At 37.6% G+C, this 15,808-nt stretch overlaps 1 protein-coding gene across 4 annotated transcripts in view; it reads right to left on the reverse strand.

Moving 5' to 3' along the window:
* TBL1X (transducin beta like 1 X-linked) overlaps positions 1 to 15,808 on the reverse strand; it is a 199,612-nt gene that overhangs the window by 49,491 nt on the left and 134,313 nt on the right. For all 4 annotated transcript variants that reach the window (XM_069875262.1, XM_069875270.1, XM_069875278.1 and 1 more), the window contains one exon: positions 5,061 to 5,168. In XM_069875262.1, the coding sequence (XP_069731363.1) occupies positions 5,061 to 5,118 (58 nt within the window). In that variant the 5' untranslated portion in view covers positions 5,119 to 5,168. The remainder of the gene's footprint in view (positions 1 to 5,060; positions 5,169 to 15,808) is intronic.

Here is a 15,808-nt window from a genome sequence, read left to right on the forward strand (position 1 = left end):
CAGCAGCCTTCCTACGCAAAGGAAGCATTTAGCTTTGAAACAAATTTAGCTGACCTATATATGCCAATATTTTATGCTATGCTTAATCTGAATTATTTTCAACATGCACTTTTCTCATCTATGAATCAGGAACTCTGTGCCGTACACAGCTGTTCAAAATACTCTAAATGTACCTCACATGCAGAGAAAGTATCGACCTCAGAGAAAAATTACTGAGGCTTATGTAAGTAAGGACTGTTGCATAAGGCACAAATTCAGAAGAACAGAATATTGATCTTCAGTCATTCCCTATTGCCTGAGAATGTACCCAAGCAAATTGTGGTATTTATGTTTTATATAAAATTTCTTTGTTAAAAAAAAAGAATAAGTCATAAAGACAATATTTTCCTACAAATTTTGTTGCTTCCTTTTCAGGAAACTGTAGATGGTTTAAAAAAAAATTCCAATTTAGTATTTTTCCAACTACTAGTATCTAGTTGTAACATCACAATGATGAAATCTCAGAAGCTTCAAAGGATCCATATTTTGGATTCTTTGAACATTCCAAAGGCAGAATAGAGTAAGATGCCCTGGGTGTGGTTAAAAGAAAAGCCTGTGTTTGCACATGCTTGAGTCTACAACTGATTTTGTGCTGTGATGATTCACAGAAACACTTCATACTCTATGTGCCCTTCAGCCTATGCCTAAAACCTGAGAGAAAATCTTATCTTTCAGGAAAACAAGGAAAACTGGTCAACAATGAACCAAACAGACCAACATGCTGTCATCACCCTGAATCTACATGAGGAAAACAACTACATTATTAGCTGCCTTAATATTCATAGTTGGACAGACAACAAATGACAGTGCTGAAGTATAACGGTAAATTGTCCTGAGTCAGCAGCTACAAATTTCACTAACATCTTTTTAGCAAAAGTATCCGGTCAGTGTTTTTATTGTTTTGGACATGGTACAGATTGTACACTGAGGAATAGTTTATCAATTGTATGTCATAAAACATGGAAAAATTCAAACCAAACAGTAAAAGTATGAGCAAAAATGGAAATTGTTATACAACCTTAACTCTAACAAGTCATTGCTGGACATCTACTACAACAAATACCCTACTAGAGAGCACTATAAGCCACAGACAGCTGGGGAGCTGATTTTCAGGTAAGGATTCTATACTGCAACATGCATGCAAGTGCTAGAAAAGGCACACAATTAAATCAATCAAGGTATCAAGAATACCAAATTTGAACATGCTTTAATAACTGAATCAACATGTTTGACTGGGTAGGGAAGGCAATTTATTGTAGCATTTGGACCTATGATAGGATTTGTCACTCACAACAGAAGGCAACACATTTTAGTTTAAAACATATGTGAGAGATTTGATTTCTCTTGGTTTTGTCGTACCCCTCCTCATCTCTTTTTAATTTTCCTTGGAATCCTTATTACTCCCATTGCGTTGTACTGCTCTGACCTTCCTTCCATAAGACAGATGATTATCTGTTTCTCTTTTGGGCAGACAAAATAGAATGGGAAACCTCTATATTCTGAATTTTATATGGTTTTTGAGAAACACAGCTCTTCACTCTGAAGAAAACTAATATAAGGACTATGTCAGCATGAAGATGGCTGCTAGCAAAAGTAAATTTCTCAGGACTTTGAAGAGATGTAAAGCTGAATCAACTTAATTTGGATGTAAGAACTGTGCTGCCTTCTGTATCCACCCCAAGAGTATTTTGTTGTGCTCCTATTTCCACACTACTGAGCAAAACTGAGCAAACTGATATTACAGAACCTGGCTTTTGGATGGGAAGAAACAATCTTAAACTGAAATTAAACACTTGGTTTCTTTATACCTCAAGAAGGAGGACATTCATGGTCCTACAGCAGACGTGACAACACCTAGCCACCTCAGTGGTAGAATTCCTATGCCATCAGCCCATGGAGCATAAATGTAATCTGTCACAGAACCATAGAATAATCTGGGTTGGCAGGGACCTTTAAAGGTCATCTAGTTCAATCCTCACCCCTACAACCAGTACGGACACTTTCAACTAGATCTCAGTCCCGTCTAACCTGAGACAGTCACCTATGTGAAGAGGCAATTATTAATTTACTTATTCCAATACAGCTAAGCAATTAGAGCACAAACAGTCCAAATCCTGTCCTATTCTGGATGGATTTGACTGCATTGTCCCTGGACCAGGAATCCCCTCCAGCCATGCTTCTCCAGCAGCAGGCAGCTCAAAGCAGTCTCCCTGGCTGTATTTTTTCTATTAAACCATATGATCAGCCAGTATAACTTATTCAGAGCCATAACTTACCATTTCATTCCATCTGCAAATGTACTCAACAATCATTTTATATTTCCTTCCAGGTAACTGATAAAGCTATTGAGCAGTATTATACCATGAAAAGATTCCTCTGAGTTCCCACTAGAAGCAACTTCTGAGACAAATATTCCCCAACACTAATCACTTTTCAAGATGTTTCCATTAGCCAGTTTTTAATTCATTTGGTAACCCTGGATTACACTGATTTTACACTGTTTTGTTCTTGACCATAGTGACAACAAGACTAAGTAAATGTCATAAAGTAGTCAAAGTGTATTATTGTCAGCACAGTTATCTTTGTCAACTTCACTTGTGATCTTGGAAAAAGCAGCATCAAGTTTGTTTGACAAGATCTATTATCCATAAAGAATTGCTGGCTGGCATTAGACATGCTGTCATCTCTCCATTTTTTGTTGGAGGGATGTAGTTTCAACCTTGCAACGATTTTGCTTGACCTATAGTTACCTGGATCATCCTATCTAACCTTTAAAAATTCTGGCACAACATTTGCTTTTTCCAGTTCACTGGAACTCCCCTTGGTATGCCGAGATTTGTTAAAAAGCAACAATAACTGTTCAGACAGTTCAAGCCTATTAATACTCTCCTGTGCAAGTTTTCTAATCTGACAAAAAATTAAAGGGAAATATAGTTATTGAATTTCACTTCTAATTTCAATTTTAGAGGAGCTGAATTTTCCACTAGAATGACATGCCATCATTTTCATAATGTGTAAGTGTAAATGACCTAGCAGTATCTTTGCTATAATGTTTCAAATAACCTCAAGTGCTTCTGTGTCTGCAGCTGCAGAACACTTGAAATACAATAGGGACAGTTTGCCATATATATTTCCTTTTGTAGTTTCTCTCTTATTCCCATCATTTACCTACATTTTATGGGAAAGCCCAGGAGTTTTACAGGATAAGATTAAAGGAAAAAAAAATTGAACTCTGTACAATCTTGCAATCAACCTTTACGGCTGTGTTTGATATAATTTTTAGAAGCTTTGGGTTCAGCTAATGTTAATAAATGATCAATGTAATAAAGTCGCTTTTGTCAAACTCCTTAAACTGCAGGGGTTCAAACATAAACTATGTTTAAACGCTAGCCCTCTAAATTTGGTGTGCATTATTTTTGAAGTTATTTATTAAACATTTTTCATGTACTGTCACATTCTCCAGCATTTATACTAGCAGGTGGAAAGAAAAAACAATGACAGTATGAAAGAAGATTCAAGCTAAAGGTAAGAAGCTTTTTAAAGTGATTAGTGGATTCATCATTGGTCACAAATCTTATTTGCTGAATGGAAATAGTAGCAAACTGTCGGGTTTGGTACTAAATTGTACCTAGCATCTAAATTTCCAAATGCTCGGTTTGAAGCGTATTTGAATATTTCTTCAAATATTTAACGTCACCTTCTACTCTCTTATATGGGTAAAATACAGCAGAACAGTGGAAATACAATGTTTTTGTGCATGCCTTTAGTATGTGTGGATTAAGTAAGAAAAGCATTTGACCTACATAAGAAGGTAAAAGCAGTGCAACTTGCAATTAATATGAAAATTTGCTCGTGAAGTTCTCCCTAAAAGGGTAAAAGTGATTGGCCACAACCAGACTCTCAAAGAACTGTTTTAATAGACCAAATCATAAAAAAGTATTATAAATCTTCTCAATTTCAGTGGAGATGCTTTGCATAGGGCTTTGGTTTTGTGGAACTGAAATAGTCTTGGAAGCATAAGAAACAAATCAAAATAGCACATCTAATGAATGCTAATTATCGTGACCAACAGAAGCCAGCTAGCCGAATATCTTCTGTCTTCTGGGTGTTGGTTCCCTGTCCAAGACACTGTACAAGACCAGAGGGCTTATTCTAGAGCTGACTTCAAGTCCTCTTACACTTTGTTCACAGAATGTTTTTTTGTTTGTTTGTTTCAGCATATGAAATATCAAATAGGGCTAGTACCAAGTAAACTGGTAACCTGTCTATAAATCTTTTGTCCATGTTTCTCACCATTGCTATCCTCTCTGCACCAAAAGAATGTTTTCCATGAGTGAAGAAAATTTCTACTTTTTGCAGTCAAAGAGTGGAATCAAGACTGAAAATCAAAATAGACCCTAAATTTAAGTATTAATATTTTTTTAAGGAAAAATGAAGCTTTCTTTCTAAAAGGAAAAGCCCTGTAAAGTCATTATTTCTGATATGAAAACAGATAGAAGCGGAAGTGACACTAAGATGAAGCCACCCTGACACTTGGGCAGCTCAGTTTACATACATGATTACCCTAATGACATTCTAAAAGATCAGAGGCTTGCACCCAATTTTCCATTCACAGCCAATCTGAAACCATTTTAGACAATCCCTCTTTACTTAATAAGTATCTGACAACTATTTCAAGTAGCTAAGAAAAAAAATCACAAAACCCTTGTGCTTTGTGCCTATGCTGCCAAAACTCTATTTTGGCTGAGATGATATAATTCTACAAGAACATTTGTTAACATAATGCTATTTATTTCCTTGTTTTGCCTAACTGCAGTGTTTACCTTTTCTACCTGTGCATGTTTGCACTTTTATTATGTTCAAGACTGTGATTTCAAAGAAACATGGGTTTGTGCAAGGAATATTCAGTCTGAGTGTATCAGTCTGAAATACTCAACAACATTCCTGAAACAGCACAATGCAAAGTCTATTTTTCCATTTCATCTATGACCTGAAGGCATGAGGAAAGAAAGAAAATTTACCTGATTCCTGGAGATAGCGATACACCAAGAAATTCACTTCGTCACTGGTTATGCTCATCTTAGCCCAACCTCAATATGATGAGGTTTACGAGAAGTGTGATCCACGCTCTGTTCAAAAGGAAAGAACAGGTTTTGTTTTATCTTAATTTATTATAAAACTTGTTATCAAAATAGAGGAGGGTATTGTCAATGTATTTAAAGATATCATATAATTATTAAAGCTGTTATGTCCCAATATGAGGCACCCATTAAATATTGTGAATGAAGCACTCAAGCTGTACTGTACCTTTTATTATAATTAAAGAGCAGTATTTAACGGATAAGAGACAGTCAGAGGGAGCTTTTGCAAATGTCTACTCTTTCACTCCTGGGGCTTCACAACAGGTTATTCAGACACTCCTTTTTAATGTGTGAGCATTTTCTTTTCAGAACTTCTAGCAATTGCAGTCACATAGAACACACCAAATCATAACATTTTTGTAGACCCAAATTTGTATTCTAGCTTTCTGTCCAGTAATTTGTCCCCTGAAAAGACAGATTCTTTCCTTAAACAACCATTTTATACAGTGAACTTAAGAAAAGTTTCCATATAACAGAAATAAAAGTAAATTTGAGATGATATTACTAATTTTAATACTGGAGAGGGGGAAAGGGAAGAGAGAATGCCATATACCTTGTGCCAACAAGAAATACAAATATCCTGGTGTTATTTAAAGTTATAATGTTATACGGTCCCTGCTGATTAATGATGAGCGCAAGAATTCAAACTTCAATTATTCACTTAAATAATCGTAACCTTTAGGATGACAGTTTCACATTACTGTTTTGGGCATATATTTTGATCATAAAAGCATTGGTTTTAAATGATAAATTTGTTTTGAACATTTTCCATTAAATCTTGATGATTCATTTCTGTTTGGGAATCTGACCTAAGTAGTTTGGTTTTAAAAGTACTTCTCAGACATAAACTTCGCAGCTTTGTCAGCCACGCCATACCTATAGCTAATCATGTGAAGATCTGGATGCAGAAGCACACATTACACTCTTGTTGCATATTACAAATGAAAGACCGGAGGCGTGTGCCGTTTGTTTCAATTTCCTGTATGTCTCTTCTTGGCAAGCAGAAAGGTCTTTGTTCATCGAAAACCTCTTCAGTAATTCCTGTTGCCTAAAGCAGTGCCTGCTACTGCAGGCAATGCTGATCGACTACAAGTTTCCCCTGCTGATGATTTAAACCAGCAGGTCACTCATGACTGTAACAGATGTCTCTGCATATTTATGGAAATGGAAGTCTTTCGAACCCTAGTAAGCCTTTTATTCTCCCGAGCTGCTATATTTCATCAATGGCTTGGATGCGGGTTTTCCATAAGAAATTATAGCTTGCTAATTTGGGAGACATTTTCTGCAAGTATTCCAGTTTTTATTATTACAGCTTGCATGCCGTGGAAAACAAGAAACAAAATATTGAAAATCATGCAGTCTCAGTGAGGAAAATACTATCTGCTTTGAAAAGGACGATCGCTTTCTGCTAAGATTCTGGATGAGGGCAACATCATCTGTATCCAACATCCAGTTCTGTCACTCATGCCACATACTGCCCTGCAAAGTTGTTTGTCTCTTCCCCTCAATCCTTCATCAGTAAAACAGGCTCAAATTTCTCTGCCACAGGATCAGGAGACTAGAAGGCATAAGGGGTTTAGTTACAAAGGTTGGTGACTGCAGGCAGTGAACGCACCACTTCCAGTATAACTTTATACATACTTCTTCCATATAAATATACTGGTTTCTAAATAATTAATATACCCCTGTGACCCTTTTTGCACAATTGTCACCATACAATGAAGAAACAGACAGATATTTAAGGCACTGGTTAAGGCCATTTTCATCCTTGTCTGAGTGCTTAAAATAAAACCATATTGCTGCTACAGCCATGATAACAATAAATCAAAAAGCTTTGATAGCTGTGTGTTTAAAAAAACACCCAACATAACACTTCTAAAAGCATTTTAAAAATAGCAGTTTCAGTATTTGGTGGTAGGAAAGTTGGTAAAGATGAAACCTCTTACAAAAATTCAGTTTCAGCAATGACGTACTTTGTGGTAAAATGTCCTTATTAAAATAAAAATCAAGAAACTACAAATGCCTTTTCTGTATGCATCCAGCTAATTTAAGACAACAACATGATATTTCCCAAATACAGAGAGTTGCTTTGGGAAAGGGAAGGGGTAGGAAGAGTGCCAGGTTTTGTTTGTTTTTCTAAAGATGGCTTTTCTTAAATTAATTAAAACCAGAGAAAATCAGCCTGACTGCAAAATTAGTGGTCTGACAGCCCCAGAAAAACCTCCACAGCAGCTACCTTTGTATCAGAATTGCAAGCATGCTGAGTGGCTGGATTTACAGTGCACTTTCCCTGAAGTCAGTCAACGGGAATTACTTTGACATATGTGTCGGATCATATCTTTATACACATTGTTACCATGCCATAAATAAGCAGATGATCCCCACTCATACATTTATGGTTTCTTCCCTCCCACAGATGCTAGTGCAGCAAAGAGATACACAACTGTAAGGCTTTTACCAGTCCAAACTGATACACGGATCTTGGCTTTGACCCAGAGAAATCTATTCATTAGAAATTTGGCTGAGCTATGAAAAAGCACACTCAATTTCATTAACACTCTTTTTGATTTCCTTCTTCTGTGCAGATAAACACCCCAAATAAAAGAGGCTGTAGGAGATATGGTGGGGAGGACAGGAACATACTATCTGTTGTGTGTCTCCAGGTTTGATTCATAGGAACAAAAAACTTGTCTCCCCTTCAAACGTATTTTTTTTTTTAACATAGAAGTGCAAACTTCTATAGAAAATCGCAGAAACCTTTAGTTATCATTGTGAAAGATATATTTCTGCTAATTGATTTTTTTTAAAAAAGAAAGCAATTATAGTTAATAAACAATACGGATATGCCTTTGGAGTCATTTCACATTTAAACCAGCAATAACATCTTAATTTTTCACAATGTCATGAGGATTTATCAAAAGCATTCAAACACATGTTTGAGCTTTCTTTACTAGCCACACTGTCTCTTGTACCCACTTACACATAACAGAAAGTTCTATTTACTTCAACCTTGCCTCAAGAATTTGGGCTGTGATCCTGCAGATATTTGAGAACGTCCAACCAAAGCCCACTGACTTCCCCAAGTACAATGGGTCCTAAACATTCAACCTTGCTAAGGTGGATGGGTTGTCAAGATCATGCAAAATTAAATTTAACACTCATTTAAAATAAACACTCAGCTCTCAGTTCTGCCGGCACAGGTTTGCAGAAATGCTTCCCAAACAGAGGTAAAAAGCTGGGTTATTAGCTCAGATATATTACCGTTATGCTTCTAGGGCTGCTTGGCTTTTGCTGAAATAAGTCGTTCAGCTGGAGCTGAGCTGGCTACAGCAAAGCTAACCCTTCAGCACACTCCCCTGTGCTCTGGGCAACCAGGGCAGCTTATTTCCTGGAGTACACCACTGGACCTGATTTGGCCCTGTGCACCAACATACCACTGTTCTCAAATTAAACCTTCCTGGAGCACTGGGAATCTTGCTAATGGGCCATGCAAGTAGCTCTGGAGAAGGCAGCCTCATGCATAGCTTTGGCTCAGCACAGCACTAATCAGGTTGACCAAGAATAGTTTATTTACATGCCATCCCCTTACTCAAGAATTGCTTTTCTTTCTTCTGGCATATTTGAGCACTGTTGCCGTAAATAAGGGAGATCTGGCTGAAGAATGAAGGGAAAAAAACTTTTTCAACTTTGAAGTAGCATCTAAAGACTCAACTCCTTAGTCTCTCCTCTAAATCATGCTCACAGGGTCTGCCAAGGCCATGTCATGACCTCCAGGCTAACCCTGCGGCAGCAGACAGCTGAGACTATTTGAGCGAAGGAGTTTACATTTGCCTGTGTTTGCATTGAAGCAGCATTATCGTCCACAGGGACTGGGAGTTACCACTCCAATCTTCCCCTCAGGAAGGCGGAAGCACACCAGACATTTAGGGAAAGCACCTAAACTAAACCCTAAACTTGAAACCTAAATAGGAAGTTGGGCACTTCCCATTTCTACATCCAGTCCTGCCAAACGGAATTAATCAGATGTCTGGTCTTAGCCTTCATCTTACACCCTGAGGATGCAAGCTCCACTCTGTTTTAATTGAGTGCAGAGCAGACAGTGGCTTCTTGGGAGGATTTTCTGGGAGTCATTACTGTTAAATAAACAGCCTCCCCTCAAACCTCCCTTCCCCAAACCCAAACATTTTCATTTATCTCCTGGAGGGCTTGCACTATTTACCTACTTATTTGACAAGGCTAGGCCAAAACGTCTTCTCCCAACCAAACTTTTAATGACAACAAGATTGTCATTAAAAGGATGGGGAGCAAAGAGAAATTGTATATTTGTTTTGGGAAAAAAAAGGAAAAACTGAGAAGTTATATAAAAATATTCCAGAAAGTTCAAGTATTTAAAGTTATCAAATTGATGCCTCAACATGTAACTGAAGTTCATGGACTTCTGCTCCCATATTCTCATCCAGGATGGTTCAATACATCAAGCCACGTCTCTTGGGACCCAATAGAGTCTCCCCACCTCAGAGAACAAAATGTGAACATGAGAGCTAAAATAGACTCTAGGAAGGCACCGTGAAAGCACAGCCAAATCAATGTGTTACTGTTTTGCATATGCTGTGTAGTTTAATGAAAAACAACATTTCCCAAAGCAAGAAGCCACTTCTCACAAAACGAATCACTTAAGTCAAGCTTAGTGTTTTCTGTTGAAAAATACTTGTATCAGAAACTTTCAGCGAGCCTTATACTTCTGTATTTCCAGGCTGTGTCTTATCATGGAGCCAGAATAAAGTCAGCAGCCAGCAGCTCTTCCCTAAAGGCTAATGAGCTCTGCTTGGCCCACACCATTCATTCTTCAGCCTTGGCTTTTATTGCAGCTGCCTCTTCTTGAGGAGGAACTTCAGCATGCTTCTTTCCCAAAATATCAAAACTGAACTTCTGGAGACGAAAAGAGCACACTTGGCCCCCTCTCTCCTTGCAATCTCTCCTACCATTTCATGAAGCTAAAGAGTAAAAGATCTCTTTTTTAGAAGCATCTTGACAACAGAATGAGGCCGTTGCATTCCAGCTGATTACAAGGTACAGACCATGCAGGACGGTTCTTTCCAGACTCCACTTATGGCAGTCATCAAAAAAACAGCTAGCCTTGTGTAAAAATGCAGCTTGTGTGTGCAGGACTTCTAGACTCCTCCTTGTAAGGCTCGCAATTGACATCTTCGTTCAAAAAAAACCTAAGCCTAAAATATAAATAGCTGCCCCTTCTAGATCATGCACTTAAAAAGGCAAATAGAGATGTGTTCACAGTAAGACCTGCACTATACCTCAGTGGCCTTTCATAATGAGGAGGCAAACAGTTAACTATCTCAATTATCTAAATGAACACCATACATCATCTGAATTCTTTAATGACAAAAATGACGAAACTGAATCCCCTTGGCACTATTGTCCTAGGCTTTTTACAGATGCTCACAGTTGTCTTCGCGCCACTTACACTGTTAATATTTTGAGGTTTTCTTCAAAAACACAGTCACAAATTTGTTGTTTTGGAGAAATGGAGGCTGAGATTCTGCAGAATAGGGTAATGTTCAAGAATGGTTATTGTACTGTATGGTACATGCTGTCTCACTTAGAGCTATGTCACTGACGTTTATAGAAGCTTAATGAGGACAAGGATCTCAAAAAGTAAAGGAAATGGGCTTGTCAGAAAACCTGCATTACCAAATGTTAAGGCTGGCTCTTCTTTTGATTTTGGTTTCGGGTTTAAGTCTATTTATTTACACCGACCTTCTGCTGATTTTTAAAACGCCACATTAAGGCAAAACAAACACAGGAAGCCCCAGCTCATCCCCGTTCTCACTGCTGCCCATTAGACAACACTCTGATGAACTACATCTGTATCAGAGAGCTTCAGGAAAAAATGGCACAAACATAAAAAATGTCTAGCTTGGATCCTGACATGTTATGGTATCTCATACAATTTATCACTGAACTCAACCATGTCAGCATTCAAAATCTGGTGCCAATTGAAGAAAGAGGAGGTAGAAGAAAAAACTATAGACATGTGGCAGTGATCAATAAACCTGCAATTCTGTCTCTAAGAGGTCACTCTTGATGAATCAAATGCTGTGTGGGCAAATCTGACAAAAATGTGGTTTTCATTTAAATAAAATAAAAACTTTGTCAGGGAGAAGCTCAGTTTACTATGCAATACCTATAAAGACGTGCTTTTTTTTACAGATGGATCTCTTTTTTTTTTTTTTTAAAGCATAACTGTGCCTAGTCTGTTTACCCTTTTAAAAATCTGCAACGAATTATCAAAAATAGTTGTCCTGTCCTGGAAAAAAAATCTTAACAAAATAATACATAACCCAGTAAAATATCAAAACAAGAACAAAAAATCTCCAACAAACCAAACGCCAAACCTAATACAAAAATATTAGTAAAAATAACTTGGTCAATTAAACACCTTGGCAGACATCACTGCAGAAAGCTTTATTTCCACATGAATACTACTTTAAATTACATTTTAAACTGAAATGCCACTTGGAACCAAAGCCACATCTGTTTATTTTAAAAAAGGGCAACAAGAGATATTCCAGCAATTTCTAAGTGCTGTTTAAACATTTTTCAATTAATCAACAATTTCCAGCACAAGATAACTAATTGTCAACAAAAGACAAGTCTTAAATCACCAAATTCCCAGCAAACTCTACTACCTCTATCAAAAGATGCAGAACTGTGCATCAGCTCTTTCATACTTACAATCTCTTAATTTGATCAAGTTTCTTTTCAGTTCTCAGCTGGTTTACTTAATTACAACAGCCTCCAGCATTTCAGTTCTAAGAGTTCAAGTGGATTTCTTCCAGCTCCCTTTGCTGAAGAGTGAAATGGGCTTTCCTGTATTGATCTTTCCTTTTTGGCACTTTGTTAAAGGAAAAAAAAAAGTGAACAAACCCAACTGTTCTTCTTAATGAGTACAATTGTGTAATACGTCTTTTTACCTTAGTTCTAAGATGAGGCAACTTTAATTATTTTTTTTAATGAATAAAAATAATGTTTATACTAGTATATTGTATGGAAAGCTCTGGGAAGCCAAATATATGATTGATGGAAGTATTAAGTTTGATGATAGCTCTACAGCCTGCAAATGAAATTAAATAAATTGTTTTAAAATAAAAAAAGGAAGGAATTATAGAGGCTTGAGAAATCAAAACACACGATTGGGTTTAGTTTAAGAACCAGATACCTCATCACTCTTGCAACAACCAAAGTCAATTGGGAATGCTGCCACTAAGCAGAAGCAGAATTTTCTTCCTCACATGAGCACAAAATGGCAATTAGGGCAAACTGGGGGAAAATGGCTTGTGTCCACTAATTTCAAACCAATTAGACCAAAACACATGATTGTTTGATTCTGCATTTACTTCTGTGTGTGCACATGCACTTCCACGTACATAATGCAACAAGAAACCTGTTTAAAATCTTTAACTACTACTACACGCTCAAAAAACTTAAGGAAGATCGCAGCTTAAAAAGATGGCACAATTAGTCTATCAATATTTGCTTTTCTTGATTTTTGGCAAGAGGAGCAAGGTATTAATATTATCTCAAATTTAACTTTTCACTTAATTGACCTGGATTTTTACTAAAATCTCAACAAAACCAAAAGAGGTAAACATTAGCATTTACTTTTTTCATCTGTGCTTCACATTTACAGAGTACAGGTTAAAGAAATATGAGGGGATGAGTTCCTACCAGAACTGGCTGCACCTGTTTCAGTTTCTTTCTGTGACCGCAGACATGAGTAAAATAACACAGCTGAACTTTTAGAATTAACACCCTCCCAAATATTTACAATAAAGCACAGTTTCTTTTTCAGCTGTCGACAATTTCTCTGACACTTAAGAGTAAAGATCTACTAAAACTTCAACTGTGAGCTACCAAGTCCCAGGCTGACTCGTAAGAATGGATGCAGACAGACACCCGACTGAGATGAGACAGCAAAGGTCCAATAGATAAAACATTTGCCTTTGTGGCTGGGATAAAAAGGAGTTTCCAGAAACCTCCATAAGGCCCTGATGCCCATTTTAAATGAGGCAATGCCATAGCAAGGGACGCAAGATTCGTGAGCCTGGAAGGACAAGTGAGAGACAGACTGAAGCTGAGCCTTGCTCAAAAGACGGAATACCTAAATAAGGCTTTTAAAATTATTTCTGATATGTATTCTGCAACTTTTCTGTTTAAAAATGGTGCAGTTCTGGGAGCAGGGGCCACAATCCTGAATTTCCCCAAAACAGCTGAGCACTTTAACTAGACTTGTGTCTTGCTTGTGCACCTTATTTTTGAAGAATGAGATAAGGATAAAACATCCAGGCGTGGTTTTACCATGTGCCTTAAATAAACTATTTCCTCTACCACCCTGAGGGTGAACCCTCGTTTTAAAAACCGCACCGCTGTCACCTTACTGCTTGTAACGTCATCGGTGCCAGCTACAGAGTTAAGCATCTCCACTACCAAACACATTAAAGACAGGCATGTTGCACAGACACAGTGAGACTAGGGAGCTGATGTGATGTAAGCATTAAAGGTGTTTGAGATCTCTTCATGGTCCCATATTCCTTTGTCCCACAGCTGCGGGGCACAGGTAACGCTCTCCAGGCAAGGGGCCAGTGGAAGTGGTAGAAGAAACATAGCAGTGATGCTATGCAGAAGGACCTGCTTGTCCGCATACGTGGCCCAGATATTCAGTAAAACCTGTGCTTCAATTCCATGTACATTTGAATTTCACGCAGTTAGAGAAAGACTAAATGTGAAAGCCATTCTGGTATTGTCTCACGACAACACCTGTAACTTGAGTGACAAAACCAACCCTTGGACTTAGCAAAGTCTACATCTAAGATGATATAAACCAACAAGGAATCCGCACTGGGCTAGCAAAACTACATGTTTTTAATTGTGCAGGCTGACCCTCCGTGGCTGCAGGGCCCTACAAGCAGTGGACAGGAGAAGCATCAGCAGCACCCATCACACGTGGGAAAAGGCCAGGCACATCGCTGACCCCCAACAAGTTGAGGCTGGGTGGCTGCCCAGTGAGCCAGAGGCACACTGATAATCTGGGAAGGTCTAGAGACCAGCCAAACCACGGCAGCCTGGCTAGTTCACATCTGGATGGCCTCAGGCAAAATGAATGTGCAACGACATCATTAAGGGGGTGGGTTTTTATTAGTTTCTGCTTATAAGATTAGCAGATGTTACTGGGAACAGTTTGATGTTATTTTTCCGTCATTTATAACTTTATTTTTAATTTTTCCCTTAGAGCAAGCAAAAGCCTGCCACATATTTCAGCCTTAACTTGTTTTCCCTGTAGGATCGTTAAAAGTGTAGCCGAGGATTTTCCTTATTTTTATTATTATTATTGTACAAAAAGTATTTTTCCCATTTGCCTGTAATTCCAAAATAGCCGAAAGGATTATACTCTGAGTTAAACAGAAGAAAATACTTTTCAGACTCACAACACAGAAAATTTCGTCCCCCAAAACAAATACTTTGTAAATTTTAGAATATGTGAAAACAAAGAACTATAATGAAAACTATTTCAAACTTTTATTATGGTAGTTTAGTTATAAACTATTTATAAAGATATTAACTATGGCTATAAATACTTAATGTTTTCTCTTGGATAGTCCTAAGAGAATGTCAATATTACATGCTGTAATGGCAAAGATTATATAGGATAGCCCAATGGAACAACAGAAAAATAAATACACAAATCTGGGATATTTGCCTGCTGTGTATTTCCACCTCCAAAATTTAGCTCTTGGTGGAAATCTGTCGGCTTTTTTTAACACAAGCTTCACTATGTTTACTCCTAGTTTAAAATGGTTTGCGGTCTGGAGAAGGGTCACTAAGTGCCTCCATTTTTACAGAAGGTATAATTCCATTTTCCTTGTTGTAACATGGAGAGGGAAGGAAGGATGGAGAGACATAATTTGCTTCCAAAGGATGCCTGCTGAAAATTCTAAGCAACCGCCAGACTAAAAGCTTATTTCTAAATTACTCTTCTGTATTCACACTGTTAAATATTTAATAAGAGAAACTTCCTATAAAAATCAATACAAAGAATTAAGATTGAAAAATCTCTGTCTTATGAAAAACACCTCAAACACCAACATCGGGTACTGTTTTTTCTTTGGTTTTTTAAATTTTTCCTCTGTGTGCTATTTATAGTCTGGATATAGAGCAAAGAAAAAATAATGCACAGTATATCCAGTAGCACAATCCAAGTTGTACAACACTATCACACATTTTATCTGTCTTTTTGTCTGTCCTCCTTCCTTTGGATGCTATAATTGGCCATCAGGGTGAGGCAGTCTCTCTGACATTTTAGGTATCTCCTGTATGGAAATACCAAATGTACAAAGATACCCCCCGCCAACCCCAGCAGCACTTTGTAAGGTTTGTATATTCAGATAGTATCTTAAGAGTGATTTGTGAGCGCACACTAGGTTTGGTGGGTTTTGTTTGCCTTCCCCCCCCCCCCCCCAGTTTGTAGATGGGTGAAGAATGTATAAGACAGAAAGATAAAGGATTACATTTCTGGTGGCAGCATTGTGAAGTCCTATACAACCCTAATATAA

This window comes from Phaenicophaeus curvirostris, chromosome 1, assembly GCF_032191515.1.
Source record: "Phaenicophaeus curvirostris isolate KB17595 chromosome 1, BPBGC_Pcur_1.0, whole genome shotgun sequence".
Taxonomy (NCBI): domain Eukaryota; kingdom Metazoa; phylum Chordata; class Aves; order Cuculiformes; family Cuculidae; genus Phaenicophaeus; species Phaenicophaeus curvirostris.